At 44.2% G+C, this 25132-nt stretch overlaps 2 protein-coding genes and 1 pseudogene across 2 annotated transcripts; 2 read left to right on the forward strand and 1 right to left on the reverse strand.

Annotated features, from left to right (window-relative positions):
* Positions 1-9716: 9716 nt before the first annotated feature.
* LOC100445256 (MKI67 FHA domain-interacting nucleolar phosphoprotein-like) lies at positions 9717-10907 on the reverse strand (annotated as a pseudogene).
* A 5545-nt stretch (positions 10908-16452) lies between these two features.
* LOC100447132 (golgin subfamily A member 2-like) lies at positions 16453-24299 on the forward strand. Its single transcript, XM_054531876.1, has 6 exons — positions 16453-17376; positions 17733-17834; positions 19988-20116; positions 20264-20366; positions 20449-20549; positions 20883-24299. The coding sequence occupies exons 1-6, from the start codon at positions 17215-17217 to the stop codon at positions 20895-20897; spliced, it is 612 nt and encodes a 203-aa protein (XP_054387851.1). The 5' UTR covers positions 16453-17214; the 3' UTR covers positions 20898-24299.
* Positions 18160-19979, forward strand: LOC129050196 (golgin subfamily A member 2-like). The gene has a single exon (XM_054531877.1). It carries the CDS (start codon positions 18772-18774, stop codon positions 19162-19164), a length of 393 nt encoding a protein of 130 aa, XP_054387852.1. The 5' UTR covers positions 18160-18771; the 3' UTR covers positions 19165-19979.
* Positions 24300-25132: the final 833 nt, after the last annotated feature.

Raw genomic sequence — 25132 nt, forward strand, 5'->3', positions numbered from 1 at the left:
CTTGGGTGACAGTGAGACTCCATCTCAAACAAACAAACACCTCCAATGCTCTATCTCAAATACCATGGCTACCCTTCTTCCTGCTTTACTTCATCTATCACACAAGTAATACATACTCATCAAAGAAAAAGAGAAGCAAAATGAAAACAAAAGTCATCCCTGAACCCACCAGTGAAGAGTTAACTATCCTACCAACATTTTTCTAAGCATATGTACAACTTTAAGACAAGCACGAAAGAATAATACTGTGCCAGGCGCGGTGGCTCACGCCTGTAGTCCCAGTAGTTTGGGAGGCCGAGGCGGGTGGATCACTTGAGGCCAGGATTTCGAGACTAGCCTGGCCAACATGGTGAAACCCCGTCTCTACTAAAAATAGGAGAATTAGCGACTCCCAGCCGCCGCCTGGGCCCGCGCGCTCCTCCGCCCCGCTCCGCTCGGCTCTTCTCGACCCCACACCGCCGGTCGACATGATCCGCTGCGGCCTGGCCTGCGAGCGCTGCCACTGGATCCTGACCCTGCTCCTACTCAGCGCCATCGCCTTCGACATCATCGCGCTTGGCCTGCCGCGGCTGGCTGCAGTCGAGCAACCACGTCCAGACGTCCTCGCTGTGGTGGAGATGTTTCCACGAGGGCGGCGGCTGCAGCGGGTCCTAAGAGGACGGCTGCCACAGCCTCATGGAGTACGCGTGGGGTAGAGCAGCTGCTGCCATGCTTTTCCGGGGCTTCAGCATCCTGGTGATCTGTTTCATCCTCTCCTTCTTCGTCCTGTGTGTACCCCAGATACTTGTCTTCCTAAGAGTGATTGGAGGTCTCCTTGCCTTGGCTGCCGTGTTCCAGATCATCTCCCTGGTAATTTACCCCGTGAAGTACACTCAACCTTCAACCTTCATGCTAACCCCCGCTGTCACTTAACATCTATAACTGGGCCTACGGCTTTGGGTGGGCAGCCACGATTGTCCTTATTGGCTGTGCTTTCTTCTGCTGCTGCCTCCCCAGCTACGAAGATGACCTCCTGGGCAATACCAAGCCCGGGTACTTCTACACATCCGCCTAACTTGGGAATGAGCGTGGGAGAAAATCGCCATGCCAAGATGGGCTCCAGAAGAAGAAACTGTTTCTCTAGGCCACTTTGAACCTATTTTTTGGCAGTGTTCATATTCTCAAACTAGTCAAAAATGCTAAAATAATTTGGGAGAAAATATTTTTAAAGTAGTGTTATAGTTTCATGTTCATCTTTTATTATGTTTTGTGAAGTTGTGTCTTTTCACTAATTACCTATGCTATGCCAATATTTCCTTATATCTAACCCATAACATTTATGCTACGTTTGTAAGAGAATATGAACATGAAACTTAACACTTTATAAGGTAAAAATGAGATGGTTTCCAAGATTTAATAATCGGATCAAGTTCTTGTTATTTCCAAATAGAATGGACTTGGTCTGTTAAGGGCTAAGGAGAAGAGGAAGGTAATGGTAAAAATTGTCAATGACTGGCCAGGTGTGGTGGCTCACGCTTGTAATCTCAGCACTTTGGGAGGCCAAGGCAGGCCAATCACCTGAGGTCACAAGTTCAAGACCAGCCTGGCAAACATGGTGAAACCCAGTCTCTACTGAAAATACAAAAATTAGCCAGGCGTGGTGGTACATGCCTGTAGTCCCAGCTACTGGGGAGACTGAAGCAGGAGAATCCCTCAAACCAGAGAGGTGGAGGTTGCAGTGAACCGAGATTGTGCCATTGCACTCCAGCCTGGTCAACAGAGCAAGACTCTGTCTCAAAACAAACAAAAATTGTCAATGACCAAACATTGTAAAAGAAATGCCAAAAAAAAGCTTTTTTTTTCAAGCCTTCAAACTATTTAAGGAAGCAAAATAGTTTCCTAAATGCATATTGTTTGTGAGAATTTCTCATTAATATCCTGAATAATTCTTTTTTTTTTTTTTTTTTTTTTGAGACGGAGTCTCACTCTGTCTCCCAGGCTGGAGTGCGGTGGCGTGATCTCGGCTCACTGCAAGCTCTGCCTCTGGGGTTTACGCTATCCTCCCGCCTCAGCCTCCCGAGTAGCTGGGACTACAGGCATCCGCCACCACGCCCAGCTAATTTTTTGTATTTTTAGTAGAGACAGGGTTTTACCGTGTTAGCCAGGATGGTCTCGATCTCCTGACCTCGTGATCCGCCCACCTCAGCCTCCCAAAATGCTGGGATTACAGGCGTGAGCCACCGTGCCCAGCCCTGAATAATTCATTTTTGCTAAGCTTCATGTTGACTGTATATCATCTAAGAAAGTATTGTTTTGTGGTCCAAACCTGTTGCCGTGGTTAGTAAGGCTTTCTTAGGTGTGAAATATTTAGATGAAATTTTCTCTTTTAAAGTTCTGTATAGGATTAGGGTGTTGGAAAATGCTATATTAATAAACCTGTAGTGTTTTGTGTTTATAGGTTCGGAACCAGAGTAACTGGATTGAAAGATGGACTGATAGATTAGATATATCAGTCTAATTTATCATGACTGATAGATCTGGTTAAGTTGTGTACTAAAGGATTAGGAGAGCCATTCCTGTCACAAAAGTGCCACTAAAACAGCCTAAGGAGAAAAATGGCTTGCTTTTCTAAACTTCAGGTGTATCTGGGCTCTAATCATATAGACAGGCTTCTGATAGATTGCAACTGTAAGTAGAAACCTACATATAGTTAAAATCCTGGTCTTTCTTGGTAAACAGATTTAAAATGTCTGATATAAAACATGCCACAGGAGAATTCAGGGATTTGAGTTTCCCTGAATAGCATATATATGATGCATCAGATGGGTTATTACTATTTTTTTACCATTTCTGCTTACGTAATGAAAAGCAATTCATTTTAAATATCACATTATTATTTTGTAAGTTGTGGAAAAGGGCAATTGAAATTTTCATTATGAAGTTTTCCCAATAAACCAGGAATTCTAAACTTGAAAAAAAAAATAGAATTAGCCAGGTGTGGTTGCACAGGCCTGTAATCCCAGCCACCCGGGAGGCTGAGGCAGGAGAATCACCTGAACCTGAGAGGCAGAGGTTTCAGTGAGCCGAGACCACACCACTGCACTCCGGCCTGGGTGACAGAGACTCTGCCTCAGAAAATAAAAATAATAATGAAAGTAATATTGGGATTATACTGTACACTCAGGTGTACATTCTTTCTTACATGTATGGTGAATATATTTTGACAATAAATATCTACATCAGTTAAAATAACCACCTCATATTTTGTTTTATGGAATACAATATTATTTTGTTGTATGAAGTCAAATATTAGATTGAACCATATATCTGACCATTTTTTACCTATAAAAATAGCAGTTGCCTGTAGTCCCAGCTACTTAGGAGGCTGAGGCAGGCGGATCCCTTGAGCACAGGAGTTCAAGGCTACAGTGAGCTATATAATTATTCTTTTGTTGTGGGACATTTAGGTCATTTCTAAATTTTCACCACTGTTGTGGTAAACCTCTTTTAGCGAATCTTTTTTGTCTTGTTTATTGACATATAATTTTATCATTTCCTTAGAATTCCCAGAATTAGAATTGGTGAGTCAAAGAATAGATACTTTTTTTTTTTTTTTTTTTTTGAGACAGAGTCTTGCTCTGTCACCCAGGCTGGAGTGCAGTGGCATGATCTTGGCTCACTGCAACCTCCGCCTCCTGGGTTCAAGCGATTGTTCTGCCTCAGCCTCCCAAATAGCTGAGATTACAGGCACCTGCCACCACGCCCAGCTAATTTTTTGTATTTTTAGTAGAGATGGGGCTTCACCATGTTGGCCAGGCTGGTTTTGGACTCCTCACCTCAAGTGATCTGCCCACCTTGGCCTCCCAAAGTGCCGGGATGACAGGCGTGAGCCACTGCACCCTGCCAGGAGGTGACATTTGAACAGAGCCTTGAAGATGCTGTGTAGAAAGTCTGACAGGTGGCCAGGTGTAGTGGCTCATGCCTGTCATCCCAGCACTTTGGGAGGCCAAGGTGAGAGGATCACTTGAGGCTGGAAGTTTGAGGCCAGCCGGGGCAGCATAGTGAGACCCCATCTCCTAAAAAAAAAAAAAATAGGCCGGGTGCGGTGCCTCACGCCTGTAATCCCAGCACTTTGGGAGGCTGAGGTGGGCAGATCACGAGGTCAGGAGATCGAGACGATCGTGGCTAACACGGTGAAACCCTGTCTCTACTAAAAATACAAAAAACTAGCCGGGCATGGTGGTGGGCGCCTGTGGTCCCAGCTACTCGGGAGGCTAAGGCAGGGGAATGGCGTGAACCCGGGAGGCGGAGCTTGCAGTGAGCGGAGATGGCGCCACTGCACTCCAGCCTGGGCGACAGAACGAGACTCCATCTCAAAAAAAAAAAAAAAAAAATTATCCCAGCATGGTGGATGGTGGCCCTTGCCTGTGGTCCCAGCTGCTTGGGAGGCTGAGGTGGGAGGATCACTTGAGGCCAGGGAGTTGAGGCTGCAATGAGCCATGACTGTGCCACTGCACTCCAGCCAGAGTGACAGAGCAAGACCCTGCCTCAAAAGAAAAAAAAAGTTTGATAGGGCATGTGGAACAAGAGACAGACCTGAGGGAGGAGCATGAACGAAGGTATTGAAAGTAGAGGGACACTGTGTGTTGGGAACTGAGTGGTGTGGGGTGCACACTGGTGGAAGGAAGGGAAGACAAGAGTTTCCAAAAATAGTTGGGACCAGACTGGGAAAAGCCTTGAATGCCTTCCCAAGGAGTTAGGAATTTATTCCATACCTGGTGCCCATGAAGGAAGCAGATTGCTTCAACGTTAAGCTCAGGCTTTGGAGACAGACTGTCCGAGTTTGGATTCAGGCCCTGCCGCTTATTGGCCATAGGGCTGAGTTCACCCAGCCTCAGTTTCTTCATCTGGAAAATAGGAGTGATAATCACAGGATTGTTGTGGGGTTTCAACGAGAGAATGCGTGTAAAATGCTTCGTACAATCACTGCCACTTACTTCTCAATAACTGCTGGCTTTGGTCATTAATAAAAGAGGGAAACAACATTATCAGATCTGTATTTAGAAGGAGTTCTGGCAGATAGGGACAGATTTGGGCCAAAATCTCAAGCCAGTATTTTTCAAAGGTACACTAAACCTTGGTACATATCTAATTATAATACATTTTTTAAAAGGGTTAAATGAGTATAATTGAAATGGCAGAGTTCTTTTTTTTTTGTTTCTTTGAGACAGAGTCTAACTCTGTTGCCCAGGCTGGAGTACAATGGCATGGTCTTGGCTCACTGCAACGTCCACCTCCCAAGTTCAAGCAATTATTCTGCCTCAGCCTCCCAAGCAGCTACGACTACAGGCACGTGCCACCACACCTGGCTAATTTTTGTAATTTTAGTAGAGATGGGATTTCACCATGTTGGCCAGGCTGGTTTTGAACTCCTGACCTCGTGATCCACCCGCCTTGGCCTCCCAAAGTGCTCGGATTACAGGCATAAGCCACCATGCCCAGCCAGTTCCTTTTTTAGGAAAGTCATTGTAGTACACATGGCTAGCCACACATGTGTTAACATGGCGGGCGTGCTGGCACCCAGAGAAAGACAGAGCCAAAGCTGTCCATCCTGCAGACCGACAGGAGGGAGCCAGGACACAGCTGGGCTTGCTCGTGCCCGGAGAGAAAGAGTTAAGCTGCTTAACCTGAAGGCAGGGGAGAGTCGGCTGCGCAGCTGTGTGTGGGGGCAGCTGGCTCAAGCAGCCAAGACAGGGCTAACAGTGTTAAGAGTAAGCTGCTAATAAGAGAGCTAGTGTAAGAAAGCTGTTAATGAGAGCTGCTGCTGAATAAAACTATCTTTCACCTGCCTACAGCCCCCCGGAATATTCTTTCTGCTTACCCACCCACTCCCCTCAGACTTCAACATGGGCAGGACCTGGACCCTGGGATCTGACACACATCTCTACTAAAAATACAAAAATTAGCCGGTATGGCGGCACATGCCTTTAATTCCAGCTACCAGGGTGGCTGAGGCACGATCACGATGATCGCCTGAACCCAGGAGTCAGAGGTTGCAGTGAGCTAAGACCGCGTCACTGCGCTCCAGCCTGGGCAACAGAGCCTGACCCTGTGTCAAAACAAAAAAAAGTTAAAGACCATTTGTCCAGTATAAACTCTCAAAATATATATTCAAGCATAGAAAAGTCTAGAAATGTCATCAATGGTAATTTCAGGAAAGAATTTTAAGGTGACGTTTTTTGGTTATCTGCATTTTTTTTTCTTTTATTTTTTTGAGATAGGGTCTTGCTCTGTCACCCAGGCTGGAGTGCAGTGATGCGATCAGGGCTCACTGCAGCCTTGACCTCCCAGGCTTAAGCCATCCTCCCTCCTCAGTCTCCTGAGTAGCTGGGACCACACCTGGCTAATTTTTGCATTCTTGTATTTTTTGCAAAGATGGGGTTTTGCCATGTTGCCCAAGCTGGTCTCAAGTGATCCACCCACCTTGTCCTCCCAGAGTGCTGGGATTACAAGTGTGACCCATGTGTGCCAGGCCTACGTTTTCTTTTCTGTAATGACCATGACCATGGATTTCATGTAGCAACATTTTTCTAACAATAATATTTACAAAGCATACTATGAAAAATGTTCAGAGAAAAAGAAGAATACACAACTGTAAAAATCATATATAACTAGTTTCTTTTTGTTTGTTTTTAAAGCCAAAAAAGAAACAAAGTATAGATTGTCCAGGAAGATAGTTACTTCCACTTTGTGTTTCTCTGGTGAACTCATTAAGAACTCTACAAAGTTCCAGGAAGGCTGGGCATGGTGGCTCATGCCTGTAATCCCAGCACTTTGGGAGGCCGAGGTGGGCAGATCACGAGGTCAGGAGATTGAGACCATCCTGGCTAACACGGTGAAACCCTGTCTCTACTAAAAATACAAAAAATTAGCCAGGCATGGTGGCGGGCGCCTGTAATCCCAGCTACTCGGGAGGCTGAGGCAGGAGAATCGCTTGAACCCGGGAGGTAGAGGTTGCAGTGAGCCAAGATCGTGCCACTGCATTCCAGCCTGGGCGACAGAGTGAGACTCTGCCTCAAAAAAAAAAAAAAAAAAAAAAAAAATTCAGAAGTAGAATCACGGGGTCAAAGTACCCTGGCTTTAACTTCTGGTTTAGAGAATTTTAACAACTTACATTATCGCCAGCAAGGTCTTTGACTGTATGAGCAACTCTCACGTTAAAGCATTTCTCATTTGACATTAGTTGCCCGGCTTTCTGCTGATACGTTGACTCCAGGAGGCTCCTTGAGTTCTGAGTGTTTGGCTGGCCTCTGGTGGCCCCATTATAATTTTCTGCCAGGTAAAGATCAGTCACCTGCACACAGATCTCATCACTCATGATATGCTGCAGCTGGAATCAAAGGGAAGCTGTTAGTGAACACAAAACATTTCTCCATTACACAGTCAACGTTCCTTTGACTCAACTCAAAAAAGGTTTTTTTTTTTTTTTGGCTGGCAGTTTTAGAAAATTCATCACACAAACCACTGTATCATTTTCTCGGAGAATAATCAAGCCAAGATTTTCAACCATATCTGTGGTCCATTGTAAAACTTTCATATCTATTTAAAATAAAAATCATAGAGAACTGAGGTTAATGTGCTGTTTAAAATTCTAAGGCTCTTTAAATAATTTTCCATGGGTCATATTTTTATTGCATTTTAAAATCATTTATAATTTGCTTTCATCCTTATTCTCTCTCATTTGATCCTCACAACTGCCCTGGGAAGTCGGTTGGAGACAGAGTTGGGCCTGTTAGGAGAGAAATTCACACAATGCATAAGAAAGCTCACTGTGAGCTGGGGTGAGGAGGGGAGACTTGGAGAATCATGAATGCAATATCTATGTCTATATTCCCAGACCAACAGCAAAGCCTAAAACTCATTAGGCATTTAAGAAATAGCTGCTGAGTTATTGCCTAGGGGTGCTCAGCTGAAGAAGCAGGGTTGGGACTAACAGTCAAGTTTTCTAACTCCTACCCTAATGCTTTTCCAAACACACCACCAATTTTTCTATATCTGATAGAAAGTAAAGTGCTTAAGTTGTACATAATGTTAACTCACTTTCCCTACAGGCCAATCATGATTGACTATCAGTAGCTTTTGTGACAATCTTAGGAAACTAATGACTAGAAAGTTGAACCTTTCAGAGTTCCCATTCTCATGGCATATGCTATTTGTATTTTGAAATAAAAATCCTTCCAAATGAAACTTTACCCATCAAAATCACAGAGAAGTGAAAAATAGATACAAGAAGAAAGCAAAACGTTAACTTAAATATCGATTTGTCTATTTTGCTTTAAAATTATCATAACCACCAAGCCATTCTATTTTTAGGAAGATACATTCATTTTGAAGTGTTAGGAACTATGATAACTATTTATTCTTAACGGATAAGTCCTAAATGACCAGTATGTGTATTAGTAGATAACTGGACACAGAGCAAGTTCAGAAGGGTGACTGAGTGTGGCAGAAAGGGCAGTATCTCCAGCAACTGCAGATGGATAAATGACAATGAGTCCAGATAATGGATTCTGATACAACCATTTAGATAATGCTTATGAGTACTTGATAATAGGGAAAAGCTTAAGATACAGTGTTTTAGAGAGAAAAAAGGCAAGTTGGAAAAAATATATGGAAAGCATGACTTCAATCATGCATAGAGATGCTTCTACTTTAAACTTTTTTTTTTTTTTTTTTTTTGAGACAGGGTCTCGCTCTGTCACCCAGGCTGGAGTGCAGTGGCATGGTGATCTCAACTCACTGCACGCTCAACTTCCTGGGCTCAAGCAAGCCTCTCACTTCAGCCTCCTAAGTAGCTGGGACTACAGCCATGTGCCACCATGCCCAGTTAATTTTTTGTATTCTTAGTAGAGATAGGGTTTTGCCATGTTGCCCAGTCTGGTCTCAAATTCCTGAGTTTAAGTAATCCGGTTGCCTCGGCCTCCTAAAGTGCTGGGATTACAGGCGTGAGCCACCACCTCTTTATACTTTATTGTTGAAGTAGACTGTGCTACTGATTCCCCACCCACACCCTCTTTTTGGATATCTGGCCCCTCCTCGAGTATCTGGAAAGGGCAGCACTACAAATCCAGGGACAACTAGGGAACTCCGACCCCCACTGCTAGGCAGATCAGATTCTCTATCCTGCCAATTGGAAATGACACACAGAGTGTTCGATAGATTTTTTGCAGAGGAGCATCTGTATAGAAAAGCCCAGTAACACTGGAACCAGGGGTACTGCCAGGGCAAGCCAAAGCCTCAGAGGCTGGAGGAGCCTGGAGCACGTGCTGAATGTCCATCTGCAAAGCAAAGCACAAGCATGGAGCAGAAGTCCAGAGTGAACGCGTACAGGAGAGGAAAATCACCTCCCAGCACCGTCCTTCCATGGTGTGGTCACATGTCCAGTTCTGTACTTAGATGTCTGTGAGATTGCCTATTGTATTCTTAATACAAATCCCTCTTAAGCCAGCCTAGAATAGGTTAAGATAAATGTAATGACTTGACTTGGCTGGAGTGCAGCGGCATGATCATGGCTTATGGCAGCCTCAACTTCCTGGGCTCAGGTGATCCTCCCACTTCAGCCTCCTGAGTAGCTGGGACTATGGGCATGAGCCACCACGCCTAGCTAATTTTTTGTATTTTTTCTCATAAAAATATTATGTTTTTCAGAAGAAATATTATATATAATACATTGAAAATCACTGATTGCTTTTTCTTCATCTTTTTTTCTGTGAATGTGTAGGTGTTTGAGTCTCTTGTATTTCTTCTTTTACACAGGATATGGGCTGTTTGAAAACTATTTTGTTATCTTCATCATCGTCGTTCATTTCAGCCACTTCAGATTTTCGTCTTTCCAAAAATGTTGATGTACAAACCGGTGTTGGGCCCTGGCTATCCACAGTCTTCTCAGGAGTGTCAGGAGTGCCTAAAACCTTTTGCTGCTTCTTAAGTAAAACCTGGCCTTTTGTTGTTTGTTTGTTTGTTTGTTTTCAGATAGACTTTCGCTCTTGTTGCCCAGGCTGGAGTGCAATGGCGCAATCTCGGCTCACTGCAACCTCTGCCTCCCAGGTTCAATCGATTCTCCTGCCTCAGCCTCCCGAGTAGCTGGGATTACAGGCGCCCGACACCATGCCTGGCTAATTTTTGTATTTTTTAGTAGAGACAGGGTTTCACCATGTTAGCCAGGCTGGTCTCGAACTCCTGACCTCAGGTGATCCGCCTGCATCGGCCTCCCAAAGTGCTGGGATTGCAGGCGTGAGCCACGGTGCCCAGCAAACCTGGCCTTTTGTAGACGTCTGATAATTCGTTTTTGAAATACTTTCTGTTTTCTGTAAAATCAAAGAAGGAAAATCATAATCAATTCCTTTTTAAGCTAATTTCTTCCTGAGTAATCTTTCTTTTTAAATCGCCCCTCCACCCACAGCTTTTGTGTAAGTGCCGATTCTGATTATACCGTTTCACTGATGGATATGATGCCTGCTTAAACAGAATATCCCAGTCTTTAAAGAGTTCTTTCTGTACTTTTTCAGGTGGCATAAAATGACACTCCCAGAGTCTTTCAGCAAACAGGTAGTTGTTCATTGTTTCAGCAATTGTCCTGGCAACATCCTCAGACTCACACTCCACACATGCATAGCCTTTGCTATTTCCAGTCCTTTTCTGTCTGGATAGTCTGAAGCTTGTAACAGTGCCACACTGGGAGGAATATGAAAGGATCTGGGTTTCATTCAGTAGGTTAGGTCGGTGGCACACATAGACCACTCCAGGAGTAAGTTCTTGTTTTTTTCGCCGGGTTATGCGCAGAAGCTCTGCCACCTCCTTCTGAAACCCGCATCTTTCTATGGGTTCAGCAACAGGATTGACCCAGCCGGGCCGGAAAAGGCAGCCATGCCAAAAGCCGCGGACACCAACTCCACGCGGCGCTCCCGGAAACGCCCAATTTTTTGTATTTTTAATACAAACAGGGTTTCGCCATGTTGCCCAGGCTGGTCTAGAACTCCTGGACTCGAGCGATCTGCCTGCCCTGACTCCCAAACTGCTGTGATTATAGGCGTGAGCCACCGCACTCAGCCTTGACTTTGAAATATAGGTTGTGGGCCGGGCGCGGTGGCTCACGCCTGTAATCCCAGCACTTTGGGAGGCCAAGGCGGGCGGATCACGAGGTCAGGAGATCGAGACCATCCTGGCTAACACGGTAAAACCCCGTCTCTACTAAAAATACAAAAAATTAGCCGGGCGTGGTGGCGGGCGCCTGTAGTCCCAGCTACTCGGGAGGCTGAGGCGGGAGAATGGCGTGAACCCGGGAGGCGGAGCTTGCAGTGAGCCGAGATCGCGCTACTGCACTCCAGCCTGGGCGACAGAGCGAGACTCCGTCTCAAAAAAAGAAAAAAATAAATATGTGTTGTACATCCAGTCAGCAGTGAACGCTGGGGGAACACCAGAGATGAGGACAATGAGAGACGAGATACCTCCAATTAAAGGAGTTAAGAAGATATGCTTGAACTTATGTTTTAAAAAATCACTGCAGGCTGGGCACAGTGGCTTATGCCTGTAGTCACATCACTTTGGGAGGCCGAAGTGGGTGAACCGCTTGAGCCTGGAAGTTTGAGACCAGCCTGGGCAACATGGAAAAGCCCTATCTGTACAAAAAATATAATAAATTAGCAGGGCACAGTGGTGCCTGTGGTTGCGGCTGCTGGGGAGGCTGAGGTGGGAGGTTGAGGCTGCAGTGAGCTGAGATCCACCACTCCACTCCAGCCTGGGCAACAGAGTGAGACCATGTCTGAAAAAAAAAAAAAAAAAAGTCACTGGGGTTTTCTGGATGAAACCTCTGTTTCCATAAAAAAGAGAAAAAGAAAAAAAGAGTGGAGACAGTATGCATTATTATTTCAAAATCATAACCAGATGCTTAAAGTAAATAATTATATCTATTGTTTCAAAAACCAATCTAAGGATTATTAAAAGTTAGTTTTATCAGATTTTTTTTTTAAGCTGCGCTGATTCACTCAGGTCTGTCACTTCCAAGTCCATATTTTACTACTCTGTAACCCTATTTGGAAGGAAAACTGCAACTAAGACTATGATCTATCCTGAGATGAAAAGTTTCACACGTATACACCCCACATACCCCCCACCACAGTATGATGACACGGTGCCAACCTTAGGCAAAAGGATACCACTGACAGCAAATGCATTTTTTTCTTTATTTCATCTAATTTTTTTTCTTTATTTCTTCTAAAAGCAGCAAATGCATTTAACATTTTATTGAGATTCTCAACAGCTGCCATTTGGTTTATATAGCAAATTGTTTCTAAAGTAACTTTTTTGTATTTTTGATATTTTAATGAAAATTATGTTCTTCAGTTTTAAAGCCCTGTCCCTCTCCCAAAGAAAGATTAATAACTACCTACTAAGTAATGAGCATTTGGGAAAATAACAAAAGCAAAAACAGCTTTTAAACACTTGTGAAACAGGGGTAAGGGTCCAAGGTCAAGACCTTCTGGGCCCATTGGAGGTGCTAGGCTTGCCTGGTGACACTATCAGAACTTCCCTATCCACAACATCCTCAACAGCTGGGAGCCCTGTGCAGACCCCGGTGTGTGTGTGGGGGGGCTTCCTGTTCCACAAGCTCCACTCTCTTTTTCCTCTCCACCGTTGCTGTTGGGCCTCCCTTCCAAATCTGCCTAACAAAGGCAGCAGGATCTTTAATACTGTTCAGCTTTGTAAATGAAGACAGGATACTCTAGAAACTTGAGAGATTCCCTGGTCCAGTCTGGGAGAGGAAAATATATGCAATGTAGCATGGATGGTTCCACTTTCTTGTCCACTCAGCCACATGCTCATACTTATTAAATGGATGTATCAGATGCTTCAAAAGTCCTGACATGTAGCACAAAAGTTGCTTGTAAAAAATAAGTTGCAGGCCGGGCGCGGTGGCTCATGCCTATAATCCCAGCACTTTGGGAGGCCGAGGTGGGTGGATCACAAGAGGTCGGGAGTTCGAGACCAGCCTGGCCAACCTGGAGAAACCCTGTCTCTACTTAAAAAATACAAAATTAGCCAGGCATGGTGGCGCATGCCTGTAATCCCAGCTACTCGGGAGGCTGAGGCAGGAGAATCGCTTGAACCCAGGAGGTAGAGTTTGCAGTGAGCCGAGATCACACCATTGCACTCCAGCCTGGGCAAAAAGAGTGAAACTCTGTCTCAAAAAAAAAAAAAAAAAAAAAAAACAGTTAAGTTGCAAAATGATGAAAATTCCTGCAGCAGTTCGGGCTCCTGATGACAAAGCTGGTTCTGATAAGTAGTTACTTTGACATATACGGCAGCTTCGCCTGTAAGTCCTGTGTTCTGAGGGTTTCATTTAGACCACAGGAAGTTGGAATCCAAGTTTAAAAGGCTCTCTGCTGACAAAATGTGCTATATCCATCAACGGACTTCTACTCAGTAATGAAAGGAACAAACTACCAAAACATGTCATGTCATGGGTCAACCTCAAAAACATTAGCTAAGTAAAAAAGCCAGACACGAGACCACATATTGTATAATTCCATTGATTTGAAAAGTCCAGAAAAGGCAATTTATAGAGACAGAAATGGGCTGATTTACCTCAAGAGGCAGGGATTCAAGCTCTCTAGACTGCGCGTGATACATACATGAAAAAAAATAAGGAAAATAAAAAAAACTTAAATAAATGAAAATTTATTTTATAAAAAAAATCACATTCTTAGAGGCTGGGCGTGGTGGCTCATGCCTGTAATCCCAGCACTTTGGAAGGTCGAAGTGGGTGGATCATGAGGTCAGGAGTTCAAGACCAGCCTGTCCATTATGGTGAAACCCCGTCTCTACTAAAAATACAAAAATTAGCCGGGCGTGGTGGTGCATGCCTATAATCCTAGCTACTCAGGAGGCTGAAGCAGGAGAATTGCTTGAACCCAGGAGGCAGAGGTTGCAGTGAGCTGAGATCACGCCACTGAACCCCAGCCTGGGTGACAGAGTGAGACTCCATCTCAAAAAAAAAAGAAAGAAAATCACATTCTTTTGTAATAATTTGGAAGACAAAATATGAAGAAAAGTTTTTAATTTTGCCACTCAAAACATTCTGGTTTGTTGCTTTTTATACTTTTTTATGCATATAAACATTTTTAAAAGTAGGATCATAACATATAGTCTTTTGTCACTATGTTTTCGGCAGTAAATTTCTATGGCAGTAAATATATCCTTGGCATCATCATTTTTAATAGCTGGATGTATATTAAGTTAATCATTGCCACCCTAGAAGTAAATTTTCTTATATATACATTTTAATGGACTCGAGCAAGCATTTTTGGACTGAATTTATAGAAGTAGAATTTCTGGAGGAAAATAACATAAAACAGTTCTAGTGTTTTTAATAGAAATTTTCAAATTATACTGCAGGAAAATTGGTTCAGTTTATACTCCCACCAACAGAGACAGAGCTCCAGTTTCCCCCTTCCATTTGTCCTCTTTGCTAGTCTTTAAGCAGAAAAGCTCATTGTTTTCATTACATTTCATTACATTTCTTTAGTTTCTAGTGGTTTTGAATCTTTTTTACATGCTTATTGGCCATTTTTATTCCTGTGGGAAGTGCCTGTTTCTCCATTGTCTATTTTCTGGCCAACCTCCAAAGTCATATTTCACTTAATTTTTATCCTGCTGATTGAAAGCACTTTAACTTAGTGATTTTAATGTAAATAGGAGCAGGACAGACTGTAATTATCTAAGTCTTGCCCTGTCACCAGCCTGGAGTGCATGCAGTGGCATGATCATAGCTACCACAGCCTTGAACTCCTGGGCTCAAGCGATTTTCCTACATCAGCCTCCCAAGTAGCTAGGACTACAGGTGTGTGCCACCATGCCCAGCTAATTTTTAAAATTTTTTGTAGAGTTGTGAATTCGCTGTGCTGCCCAGGCTGGTCTTGAACTCCTGACTTCAAGTAATTCTCCCACCTTGGCTTGCCGGTGTGCTGGGATTACAGCATGAACTAGTGCTCCCGGCCAAGAGCTCACTTTTGTTTGCTAGTGGTGTTCTTGGTATCTTTTCATATTTGAGGATTTGGTGCTAGTGCTGAAGTATTACACTCACCATCCGAGGTTTACAGGACTTTTATTTTCATATTGAACAGATGGAACTGTTCAGTTCTGCATCTTTGCAGGTAAACAAAATGTGCCTACCAGGAGTCTGCTTTATATTCATTGAAAGCCAGAAGTAATACAGTAAAATTTTGCCTGGCTAGAGGATTTGAAAGAATGGCATATTCTGGTTTAATTCTATTAACTTGGAAGTATGAAGGTGAAAAAAATTCAAAACTTTAATTTCCTGTTGAAAGCAATTTGAAAATATAGCCAATGATTCCACTTTTCTTCTCTAGTAAGGTTGGACATTCTGACCTACTTGGTGTTTTATTATAGAACTCCTAGTGTGCCTGAGACTTACATTGTGAAGATACTTTTTAAAAACTTGAGATATAAGAGGATGTAAATGGTTTTGTATGAGATCAGGCTGGATGAGAACTGATGCTTGTAAATATATGTTTTAGACTAAATCTCTGATTGCCACTTATTTTCTTACTGAACTCATAAAAATAAAACACATTGGATGGAGGGTGCGAGTAGAAATGAGATTTATGTGTCTTAATTGCATGTCATTGTTTCATATCAAGACAGAATATATAGTATCCCTGGCTTTGGACCTAGAGAAGGAAACATTTTTCTACCTGCCGTATGCCAGAGGTTCTTGAACACCTGGAGGGATTACTGCAGCACAGATTGCTGAGCTCTATGCCAGAGTTTCTGATACACCAGGTCCAGGGTGGGGCCTGAGAATTTGCACTTATAAAAAGTTCTCAGGTGCTGCTGGTGCTGCTGGTGCTGCTAGCCCAGAGACTACATTACTGAGAACCACTCTTGTCTATTAACTGTAAATTGTAGAACTCTGGAAAAAAGCTTAGTTTGGTCTGGGATAAGAAGCACACAGGTTATGGAGAAAATCATGAAAGATTCAACCCTTGATCCCAGCCTAGTGTAGATTTCAGGTAACAAGCAATACACAGTGACATAACACAATTCTTGGTTTTCATGATTGCAAGTCATAGCCAGGTATCAAGTGAGAAATTCAGTTTCATTTGCAAGGCTTAGAGAGGCCAGGTGATTCTAGAAAAATGGGCCTTGTATTTGTTTTAAATCAGTAAAGAGCTTTAAGTGCTCGTTAAATTGAAAGCTTTGTGTTCTTATTTTGTATTTTATTTTATTTTATTTCTTTTGAGATGGAGTCTTGCTCTGTTGCCCAGGCTGGAGTGCAGTGGCGTAAGCTTGGCTCACTGCAACCTCCGTCTCCTGGGTTCAAGTGATTCTCCTGCCTCAGCCTCCCAAATAGCTGGGATTACAGGCACCCACGACCACGCCTGGCTAGTTTTTGTATTTTTAGTAGAGATGGGGTTTCTTCATGTTGGCCAGGGTGTTCTCGAACTCCTGACCTCAGGTGATCCACCTGCCTCAGCCTCCCAAAGTGCTGGGATTACAGGCATAAGCCACTGCACCCGGCCCAAAAGCTTTGTGTTTTTCAAGATATTTGACATGTTTCTTGTTTTAAAAAAAAATCTTAATAATGTAGGAGAATAAAAGGAACATTTTTCCAAAAGAAGAGAAATCATTGTGATTATTTTATCTTATTGGAATATTGGATACTGTAGTTTGCTTCGTTAATCATCAAGCATGCTATGGATTTTCCATTTTTATAGGATCTGTATCTCAGTTAAGGTAATACTGGTAATTATTGTACTCCATTTGAAGATGAAAAATATAGGCCAAAATTATAGACCTTGCATAGAAGCTGGATAATGAAGACAGCTATGGAGGAACACATAGATACACATACAGAGACACACACATATATATAAAGAATACACACATATATTTTTTTAAAGTTCATTTTTTAGAGTTTTAAAGCTTTTAAAGCAAAAGCCAGCCCCTCCCCTCTCCCTGAGTGGGCGGCCCCTCCCCTCTCTCTGAGTGGGCGGGGACAGCGGTTGCATGGGGAGCTTTCCTTGTGAGCCGCAGGTCCCTCTGGACATGCTGCTACCTGGCCACGCCTCCTTTACCTTTCATCTTTCTCATTGACCAATGGGCTTGGAGCATTAAGGCCACACCGCTATTCTGCATTCTAGTGGGGCCCTGGTTATGCCTCTTCTGGCTCAGTCGCACAGCTGCCGGGTAGCTGACTGGAGGCATTCAGCAGTTCTCACTGGGATTTCGCTGATGTGGCCCCAACCCTGCCTCCCTCCCCACCCCGCGATGTCAGAAAAAACACGACAGGGCAAATTGGCTGAAGCCAGGAAAAAGGTAAAACGCACCAGGTCATGACCCCCAATCCAGCCACAGATCCCCTCCAACAACAAGACCATTGCCAGAGTCCATACCACCCCTGAGGCACACCGGACTGGGCCTCCCAACCCCAGCCCTCCTCCCTAGCCCTCCAGGCCTTTGTTTCCCCACCTGTAAAATGGAGCAGTGTAGCCCTCACGTGAAATGGTACTTCTAAGACACCTGTGAGCCAGAGCCCTGCTCTGATGGCTGTGGGAGAGAGGGGATGATTTTTCTAACCTGCCTCCACCCTTCCGGGTGCCAGGGGAGGCAGACACCAAGTTCTGGGGTCTCCAGCTGCAGTGGGTGGCCGCTGATTGCTTCTCTCTGTCCAGAATGAGAACAAGAGTGCACTGCAGTTGGAGCAGCAAGTAAAGGAGCTGCAGGAGAAGCTGGGCGACCTGAAGGGGACAGTAACCTCCGACCCATCCAAGAAGGTCTGGGAGGCAAGCACCAGCTTCTGGGGAGGGGAGGTGCCAGGCCAGAGACAGCTGCAGCCTGGGGGCAGGTGACCCCAGCACCCTCCAGGGCAGTCCTATGACTGTTTCCTGCTTCCTGCCCTCTGACTTTTAGAGGTGGGTAGCCCTGGGCTCCTCCCAGGTCTGGACATCATCATCCCAGCTAGAGGCATGGAGCCCCCCAATCACAGCAGAAGAGACAGTGGTATAAGAGGCTCCTTATACCAGCTGCAGTGGCTCACACTTGTAATCCCAGCACTTTGGGAGGCTGAGGCAGGAGAATCACTTGAGGTCAGGAGTTTGAGACCAGCCTGGCCAAAATGGAGAAACTTCATCTCTACTAAAATTAAAAAAAAAAAAAAAAAAATTACCCGGGCATGGTGGTGCATGCCTGTAATCCCAGCTACTCAGGAGGCTGAGACACGAGAATCACTTGAGCCCAGGAAGTGGAGGTTGCGGTGAGCTGAGATCACACCACTGCACTCCAGCCTGGGACACAGAGTGACACTGTCTCAAAATAAAACAATATGAAAAAACCAAACGACTCCTTAGATTCAAACTGGATTCCGGCCTCGGTTCCACTGGTCATCATTCAACTACTTTGCATCTCTAAGTCTCTGTTTCTTTAACTTCAAAAGGAAGTGAGCATTTTCCTTGCAGAGGTTCTGAGGGTTAAATGAGATAATACATGGAAACATGAGGCACGTAGCACACTTAGCAGATGGTGGTTGGCTCCCCCTGCTTTTCCACCAGTCTGTGGCCTACAGTTTAAATGGTTGGAAGAAGGATGTGAGATTTGAGGCTGGGGAAGGAGGCATGGGGCTCTAGGCAAGGGAGGCAGTCTCTTAGGCCTGGAGCAAGGGGCCAAGGGCCTGGGCAGGCCACAGAGCCCCACAGTGCCCTCACTACCCTGTTAATGGGCCAGGAATCTGGAAGCCAGCCACCAGCTGCCCTCATGCCCAGGGTCTTCCAGCAGGTGGTGCTGAAGAGCCAAGAGGCTCAGAGTCTGCAGCAGCAGCAGCGAGGCCAGTACCTGGGTCACCTGAAGCAGTACGTGGCCACTTATCAGCAGCAGGTGGCAGCCTTTCAGCAGCTGACCTCTGAGAAGGAGGCGCTGCACAGGCAGTTACTGCTGCAGACCCGGCTCGTGGACCAGCTGCAGCAGCAGGAAGCTCAGGGCAAAGCGGTAGCTAAGATGGCCCGCCAAAAGTTGCAGGAGACCCAGAGAAGGGAGTTTCTGAGGACAGGGACCCTAGAGGGACAACCTAGCAACCTCTGTGACTTCTCACCCTCTTTCCTGGTGCTTTAGGAGCACCTGGAAGCTACCAGCCAGCAGAACCAGCAACTACAGGCCCAGTTGAGCCTCATGGCTCTCCCTGGGGAAGGTATGGGAGACCACTCAGAGGAAGAGGAGAGAGCCCCAGGAGGAAGGGGGGACTGTTAGCAGTGTAGGATTGAGGAGTTGGAAGAGAACTTTAAGATAGCTGGTCATTATGCTGACCGGGTGTCTGCACTAAGTTTGGCATCAATATGGTGACCTCCTGGGAGAGGGGGCCACCAGGTTGCCTAAGGACAGGAGAACTGGTCCAGGTCAGAAAGGGAGCAGGTCAGAATTCCTGCACCAATCGGTAGTGGGACTGTGCCTGGGCAATATAGCAAGATCTTGATTCTTAAAAGTAAAAATAAAGAACAGCTCATTCCCCTCTGGGGAGGGGCTGGCTCAAGGTTACACAGTGAGGGTGGGGGTAGAGGTGAGCCCACAGTACCTCCCTTGTTGGGTTGTCTGAGGACCTGTCTGGCCACCCCTCACAGGAGATGGAGGAGGCGCCTCCACTCATGTCGAACATCCCAGGGGACCTGGAGAGCCGGGAGGCCATGATGAGCCTGACTTTCCCTGTCCCCACTTTGCCACCTTCCTCTGTGGTCCCTCCCAGACCCCCTTATGTTCTTGTTTTCCCACCTTCTGATTTCTGTGGACTTTCACTCCTTCCCGGAGCCAGTGATCAGACACCATTTCACCTGTGACCAACAGGTGCACTCTCTGAGGCCCCAAGGGAAGGGGCTGCGCTCCACCTCCCTGCCCCGGTTGTTCTGTGTATGCCCCTACAAGAATACTCACCTCTTGCTTTCAGGTGGCATTTTTCAACTCCGCTGGAACCAGTGCCCAGGAGGAGCAAAGGATGTGCTGCCAGCGCCTGGCTCACCCAGTGGCCTTGTCCCAGAAGGAGCCAGAGGCAGCGGCCCCAGCCCGTGAACTAGGGGTGAGTCTGTGTGTGGGGAGACCCACTGGGCCCTGCATGGGGCCATGGAGAAGCTGCAGGTGAGTAGGTCCTGGGACAGGCCAAGAAGGGTGGGGGTGGGGCAAGGCAGGTGGCTTCTGAGATGTGACACCATTATTTTGGCTCCAGAGCAGCTTTATGGACCTCCTGAAGGAGAAGGTGGACCTGACGGAGCGGGTGGAGAAACTAAAACTTCAATTCTTCCACCTCTCGGGAAAGACAGACACCATGAGTGAGCGGGAGGCCAGGGCACGGCAGGGGGAGCTGCAGGGCCATCGGAGGGGCTCCAGCATCTGAGCCATGTCCTCCCGCAGGAAAGTACATCACCCCATATGGGAGCCAGAGGGCAGTGCCAAAGATGCAGCACCGGGAGGAGGACATGATCAGGCTGGCCCAGGACCAGGAGGAGATGAAGGTACGGTGTGCAACATCTCTGCGGGGGTGGGGGTGGGGGCAAACGTGGGCGCCGGCACCGGCATGGCAGCTGAGCACCCTTCCCTCCAGGTGAACCTGCTGGAGCTGTAGGGGCAGGTGTTGCGGCTTGTGGGAGACCACAATGAGGGGACATGGCAAATTCCTGGCCACTGCCCAGAACCCTGCTGATGAGCCCGCTCTAGGAGCCCCAGCCCCCCAAGAGCTTGGGTGTGCTGACAAGCAGGGTGGCGAGTAGAGCCCTCAGGCGGGGTGAGCAGGCAGGAGCAGGGGAGGCTAGCACTGTGCTCAGATCCCCTCCTCCCTCTCTCCGAAGATCTTTGTGAGGTGAGCCTCACTGACAGAGTGGAGCCTGCACGAGAAGAGGCCAGGGAGGGTTCTTCCCACGACAACCCCACTGCACAGCAGATTGTGCAGCTGCTTCCTGTAATGCAGGACTCCCCAGCAGCACCCAGGCTTGGGCAGCAATCTCTGTAAGCCATTCTTTTTGGGCTGCCGAGAACAGGCAGATAAACACCACCATCATCTAAGAGCTGGTCAAGAAATTAAAAAAAAAAAAAGTTAAGGGGTTAATCTCCTACACAATTCATTTACTTCGTTTGAATGTTAGAGCCACTCATGTTTATTTGTGTTTCTAATTTATAGTTTAAATTTTATTTGTAAAAAGTTAAAGGAGAGCGGGTCTTTCCCTCATGTTCACTCTGACATCCTTTAGCATTTATTTTTTAATTTGATAATTATAGGACGTTAGCATGCATATCAAGTTTGCCCTTATGTGGTGGGAGTTCAAACACACAGAGACCCACTATTTGCACAAAACTATTCTTCCTGGCTTGGAATAGGCTGCCCTACTTTTTTAATGTTATTGCAACATGTATATTTATTATGGAATTCAGATAAAATTTGCTTATGTTCTGCTATTATGTTTGATCGAATCCTAATCACAGTGAGCTCCTCATTAGCTCAATATGTGGTTTGCCCTCAAGTGCACAGTTTATTACTTTGTCATATGCCACTGTGAGTACTAACATTTACAGTTGTTTAAAGGCGGAGCACTGGAAACAGCCTTTCCCCCTTTTTCTGTGTATTGGGGATGGGAGTAATAACATTTTGGGAAGCTTTTTAAATCTCCCAGAAGAGGAAAGTGGCCTGCTGTGGCCCGTATGTGCAGGATAGAGTGTGTTTTGTTTGTTTTGGTGCCAAGAATGAGCTCTGTACTATGGTAGTTCCCTTAGGATTTGTATGTGCTCTGGGCTCATGAAGATATTGCATCATGAGCTGTGGCAGTTGTATTCTTTCTCGATGACCTAAAAAGGGATTATTTCTGAGGAATGAAAGCCTCCCATCATTGATTGTGGATGTGGAAAACCTTTCCTAGCTTAGAGCATTTATATCTATAACACATTTTAAAGTCAGAGTTCATGTTCCCTGTTTTAATCACATGACTTCCTGTCCCAGCACACAAAAGGGCACTGGTTGGCATTCTTCTTAATGTATTTAGTAAAGATCAGAAGATATCCTTTAAGAGTTTAAATGTCCCTGGAACAAGCATACAGGCCCTAGTCAAGAATGAATTTGAGTGAAGGAAAGCTGTGTGACACCTGGCATTCCTCTATGTTCACGGAGCTTATTTGAGGCTAGAAGATTAATTTTACCATCTAGACCTCTCTGGCTAATACCTAGTCTTCAACCACATTGGCTACTTTGACATAGGAATTTACTTCTCTTCCTTGAATGGAAAACACTTTAAAAAATAATAACATTATTATAAATGAATATATGTGAGAGTACTCAGTTGAAACAAAAAGGAGTTTTAGTAGACAGTATTATACTATATTTGAAAATCAAGAAGTTTATGCAACTTAAAATGTTTAGAAACTGCAATGCAATCTACTGTTTGTGAATGTCAAAGTCTTATCAGGAAAAGTGTCTATACAATCACAGAGTCCTATTTCCTCAGAAAGTTCTTTACGAAGAGTGAAATATGTTTTTATACCTTTCAGTTTCAGTTAGAGGCATATTTTGTGCAATATTTATGTGAATGCACCTATTTATTATGAATGAATTATTTCAGTCATATGTTGCCTAAATCATAACTTGATGATGCTTGGGAAAGAATCGACAGTTAAAACCTCATGAAGTTCTAATGTCTGTGTTCCAAAATACGTCACATTATTAGGATGTAGGGAGAGATGTATGTGCGCCCCCTGGGATGAGCATTTCTAGTTACTAGACCGTCTCCATTTGGCATCCTCATGATACTTTTATAAATATGACATTAATAGGAAAGCAATATTATTTTACAGATAAAATAATGGATTTGCCTGGATTCACAGAAAAAAATGCAAATATTGGGTCCTTGTGACTTCAACTGACTCTTCCAAATTGTATGAATTTATGTATTAGATAAACCCAGTTTCAGAATGATAAAAACTGTTAGACCAAATAATGTGGCTAATTAACAGTGATACGATTTCTAGCCCGAGGGTTTAAAATGGACTTAAGGTCCTGTTCTTGCCTTTTATTTTCTGAACTTGCCGCTTTTGCATTCTTTGAGTTCAGTTTAAAGACAGTTACTTTAAGTCCGTTTTAAACCCTCGGGCTAGAAATTGTACCACTGTTAATTAGCCACATTATTTGATCTAACAGTTTTTCTTTATCATTCTGAAACTGGGTTTATCTAATACATTGATAAATTATTTCAAAGGTATTTTTATAATTCAAATCACTTCACGTTTACACTGATAAATGTAAATGACTAGGAATGACCTTCAGATAGCGTTTAGCATCTGTAACCAATCTGACAATAGTGTGTTCATCAGGTACCTATGGATTAAATTACATACTGGCATATTTAAGCTGAATGTCAGTCTGGAAATAAATTTACTGTATTAACTGAAATACCACTTTTTGTGTAGGTATTTTTGTCATATATTTAAGAAAAAGCTAACAAGAATGGAAATCCTATGACAACAACTTAACTCTTTCTTCAAAGTGCATGCAGTCTTTTGCAATACCTCATTAGCCAGATATTTGTTCTCTTTCTCATTCAGTATAAGACAGCTTTCAATTTGTTTAGCAGGTAACATTAGAAGGTTAGAGTTCATCAGAAACATAGAATTTTAAATGTGAGTTCAACCGAATAAATTTGAATTTCTGTAGGAGGTAAAGAATCAAAATACTTGTTTATTTAAAGATTGCAGTATATGATAATCATTTTGAAGTATTTGATTAATACTAATAGGTTTTCCAGAAATGAAAAAAAAGTTAAAACCAAAGCTGATTTCTAGAAAATTTGAAAATGTAAATCAGCCCTATCCAGAATATAGTTTCTCTAAAACTTTCTCTTAGTCATTTTACAATAGTATAACTATTAAAAAATGTAACTGCTATTTTAATGTTTTGAAATAAATTAAAACATTTTAAAATATGAATGCTGTAGCTTAAAAGAAAGAAACTAGGGGAAGGAAAAGTAAAGAAAGAAATGCCAATTCCAGTCCAAAACTTTATTTGCCAAGTTTTCTTATAATGACTTTTACCAATTTATGAATTCTTATAAACAGAATCTATAATGGAAATACTGAAAGACTTTTGCCTAAAGTGTCATTATTGAATACTGCTGTGATGTTATTGTAATGTAATAAATTATTGTTGCAAAGTGCTGTTTTTGCCTTAAATTTTTATTTTGTGTGTCTTGAAAACTATAGTATTAAATGTATTGAGACTGTGCAAATGCCGGGCATGCTTGGCATGAAATAATGTTTTTATTTTTACAAAATTGTAATATGACTATGCAAGCATTTGATTAATTAATTAATTTATTTATATTGAGATGGAATTTCACTCTGTTGCCCAGGCCAGAGTGCAGTGGCGCGATCTCGGCTCACTGCAACCTCCACCTCCTGGTTTCAAGCAGTTCTCCTGCCTCAGCCTCCCGAGTAGCTGGGACTACAGGTGCACGCCACCATGCCCAGCTAATTTTTGTATTTTTAGTAGAGATGGGGTTTCACTATGTTGGCCAGGCTGGTCTTGAACTCCTGACCTCATGATCTGCCCACCTCAGTGTCCCAAAGTGCTGGGATTACAGGCATGAGCCACCGCGCCCGGCCGCAAGTGTTTACCAAAAGAACACAAACGGAAAAAATAGTTATGGGATTTTAAAAAGGAGATTTTAAAAAGTTATGAGATTAAAAAAGTTATGAGATTAAAAAGTTATGGGATAAAGTTACATTATGGGATAAAAAATTACGGGATAAAAAATGTTATGGTCGGTGGCTCGCGCCTGTAATCTCAGCACTTTGGGAGGCCAAAGTGGGTGGATCACCTGAGGTAGGGAGTTTGAGACCAGCCTGACCAACATGGAGAAACCTGTCTCTACTAAAAATACAAAATTAGCCAGGCATGGTGGTGAATGCCTGTAATCCCAGCTACTTGGGAGGCTGAGGCAGGAGAATCTCTTGAACCCGGGAGGTGGAGGTTGTGGTGAGCTGAGATTGTGCCATTGCACTCCGGCCTGGGCAAGAATGAAACTCCGTCTCAAAAAAAATAAAAATAAAAAAGTTATGG

Source organism: Pongo abelii, chromosome 16, assembly GCF_028885655.2.
Source record: "Pongo abelii isolate AG06213 chromosome 16, NHGRI_mPonAbe1-v2.0_pri, whole genome shotgun sequence".
Taxonomy (NCBI): Eukaryota; Metazoa; Chordata; class Mammalia; order Primates; family Hominidae; genus Pongo; species Pongo abelii.

What these genes read in the sequence shown, in the direction of transcription:
- LOC100447132 (XM_054531876.1), top strand. Translation starts at nt 17,215, where the DNA reads ATGCCTCTTCTGGCTCAGTCGCACAGCTGCCGGGTAGCTGACTGGAGG. An exon ending in TGGCTGAAGCCAGGAAAAAG is followed by an intron (nt 17,377 to 17,732) that starts GTAAAACGCACC and finishes CTCTCTGTCCAG; the next exon opens with AATGAGAACAAGAGTGCACT. An exon ending in CCTCCGACCCATCCAAGAAG is followed by an intron (nt 17,835 to 19,987) that starts GTCTGGGAGGCA and finishes TCTTGCTTTCAG; the next exon opens with GTGGCATTTTTCAACTCCGC.
- LOC129050196 (XM_054531877.1), top strand. Translation starts at nt 18,772, where the DNA reads ATGGGCCAGGAATCTGGAAGCCAGCCACCAGCTGCCCTCATGCCCAGG.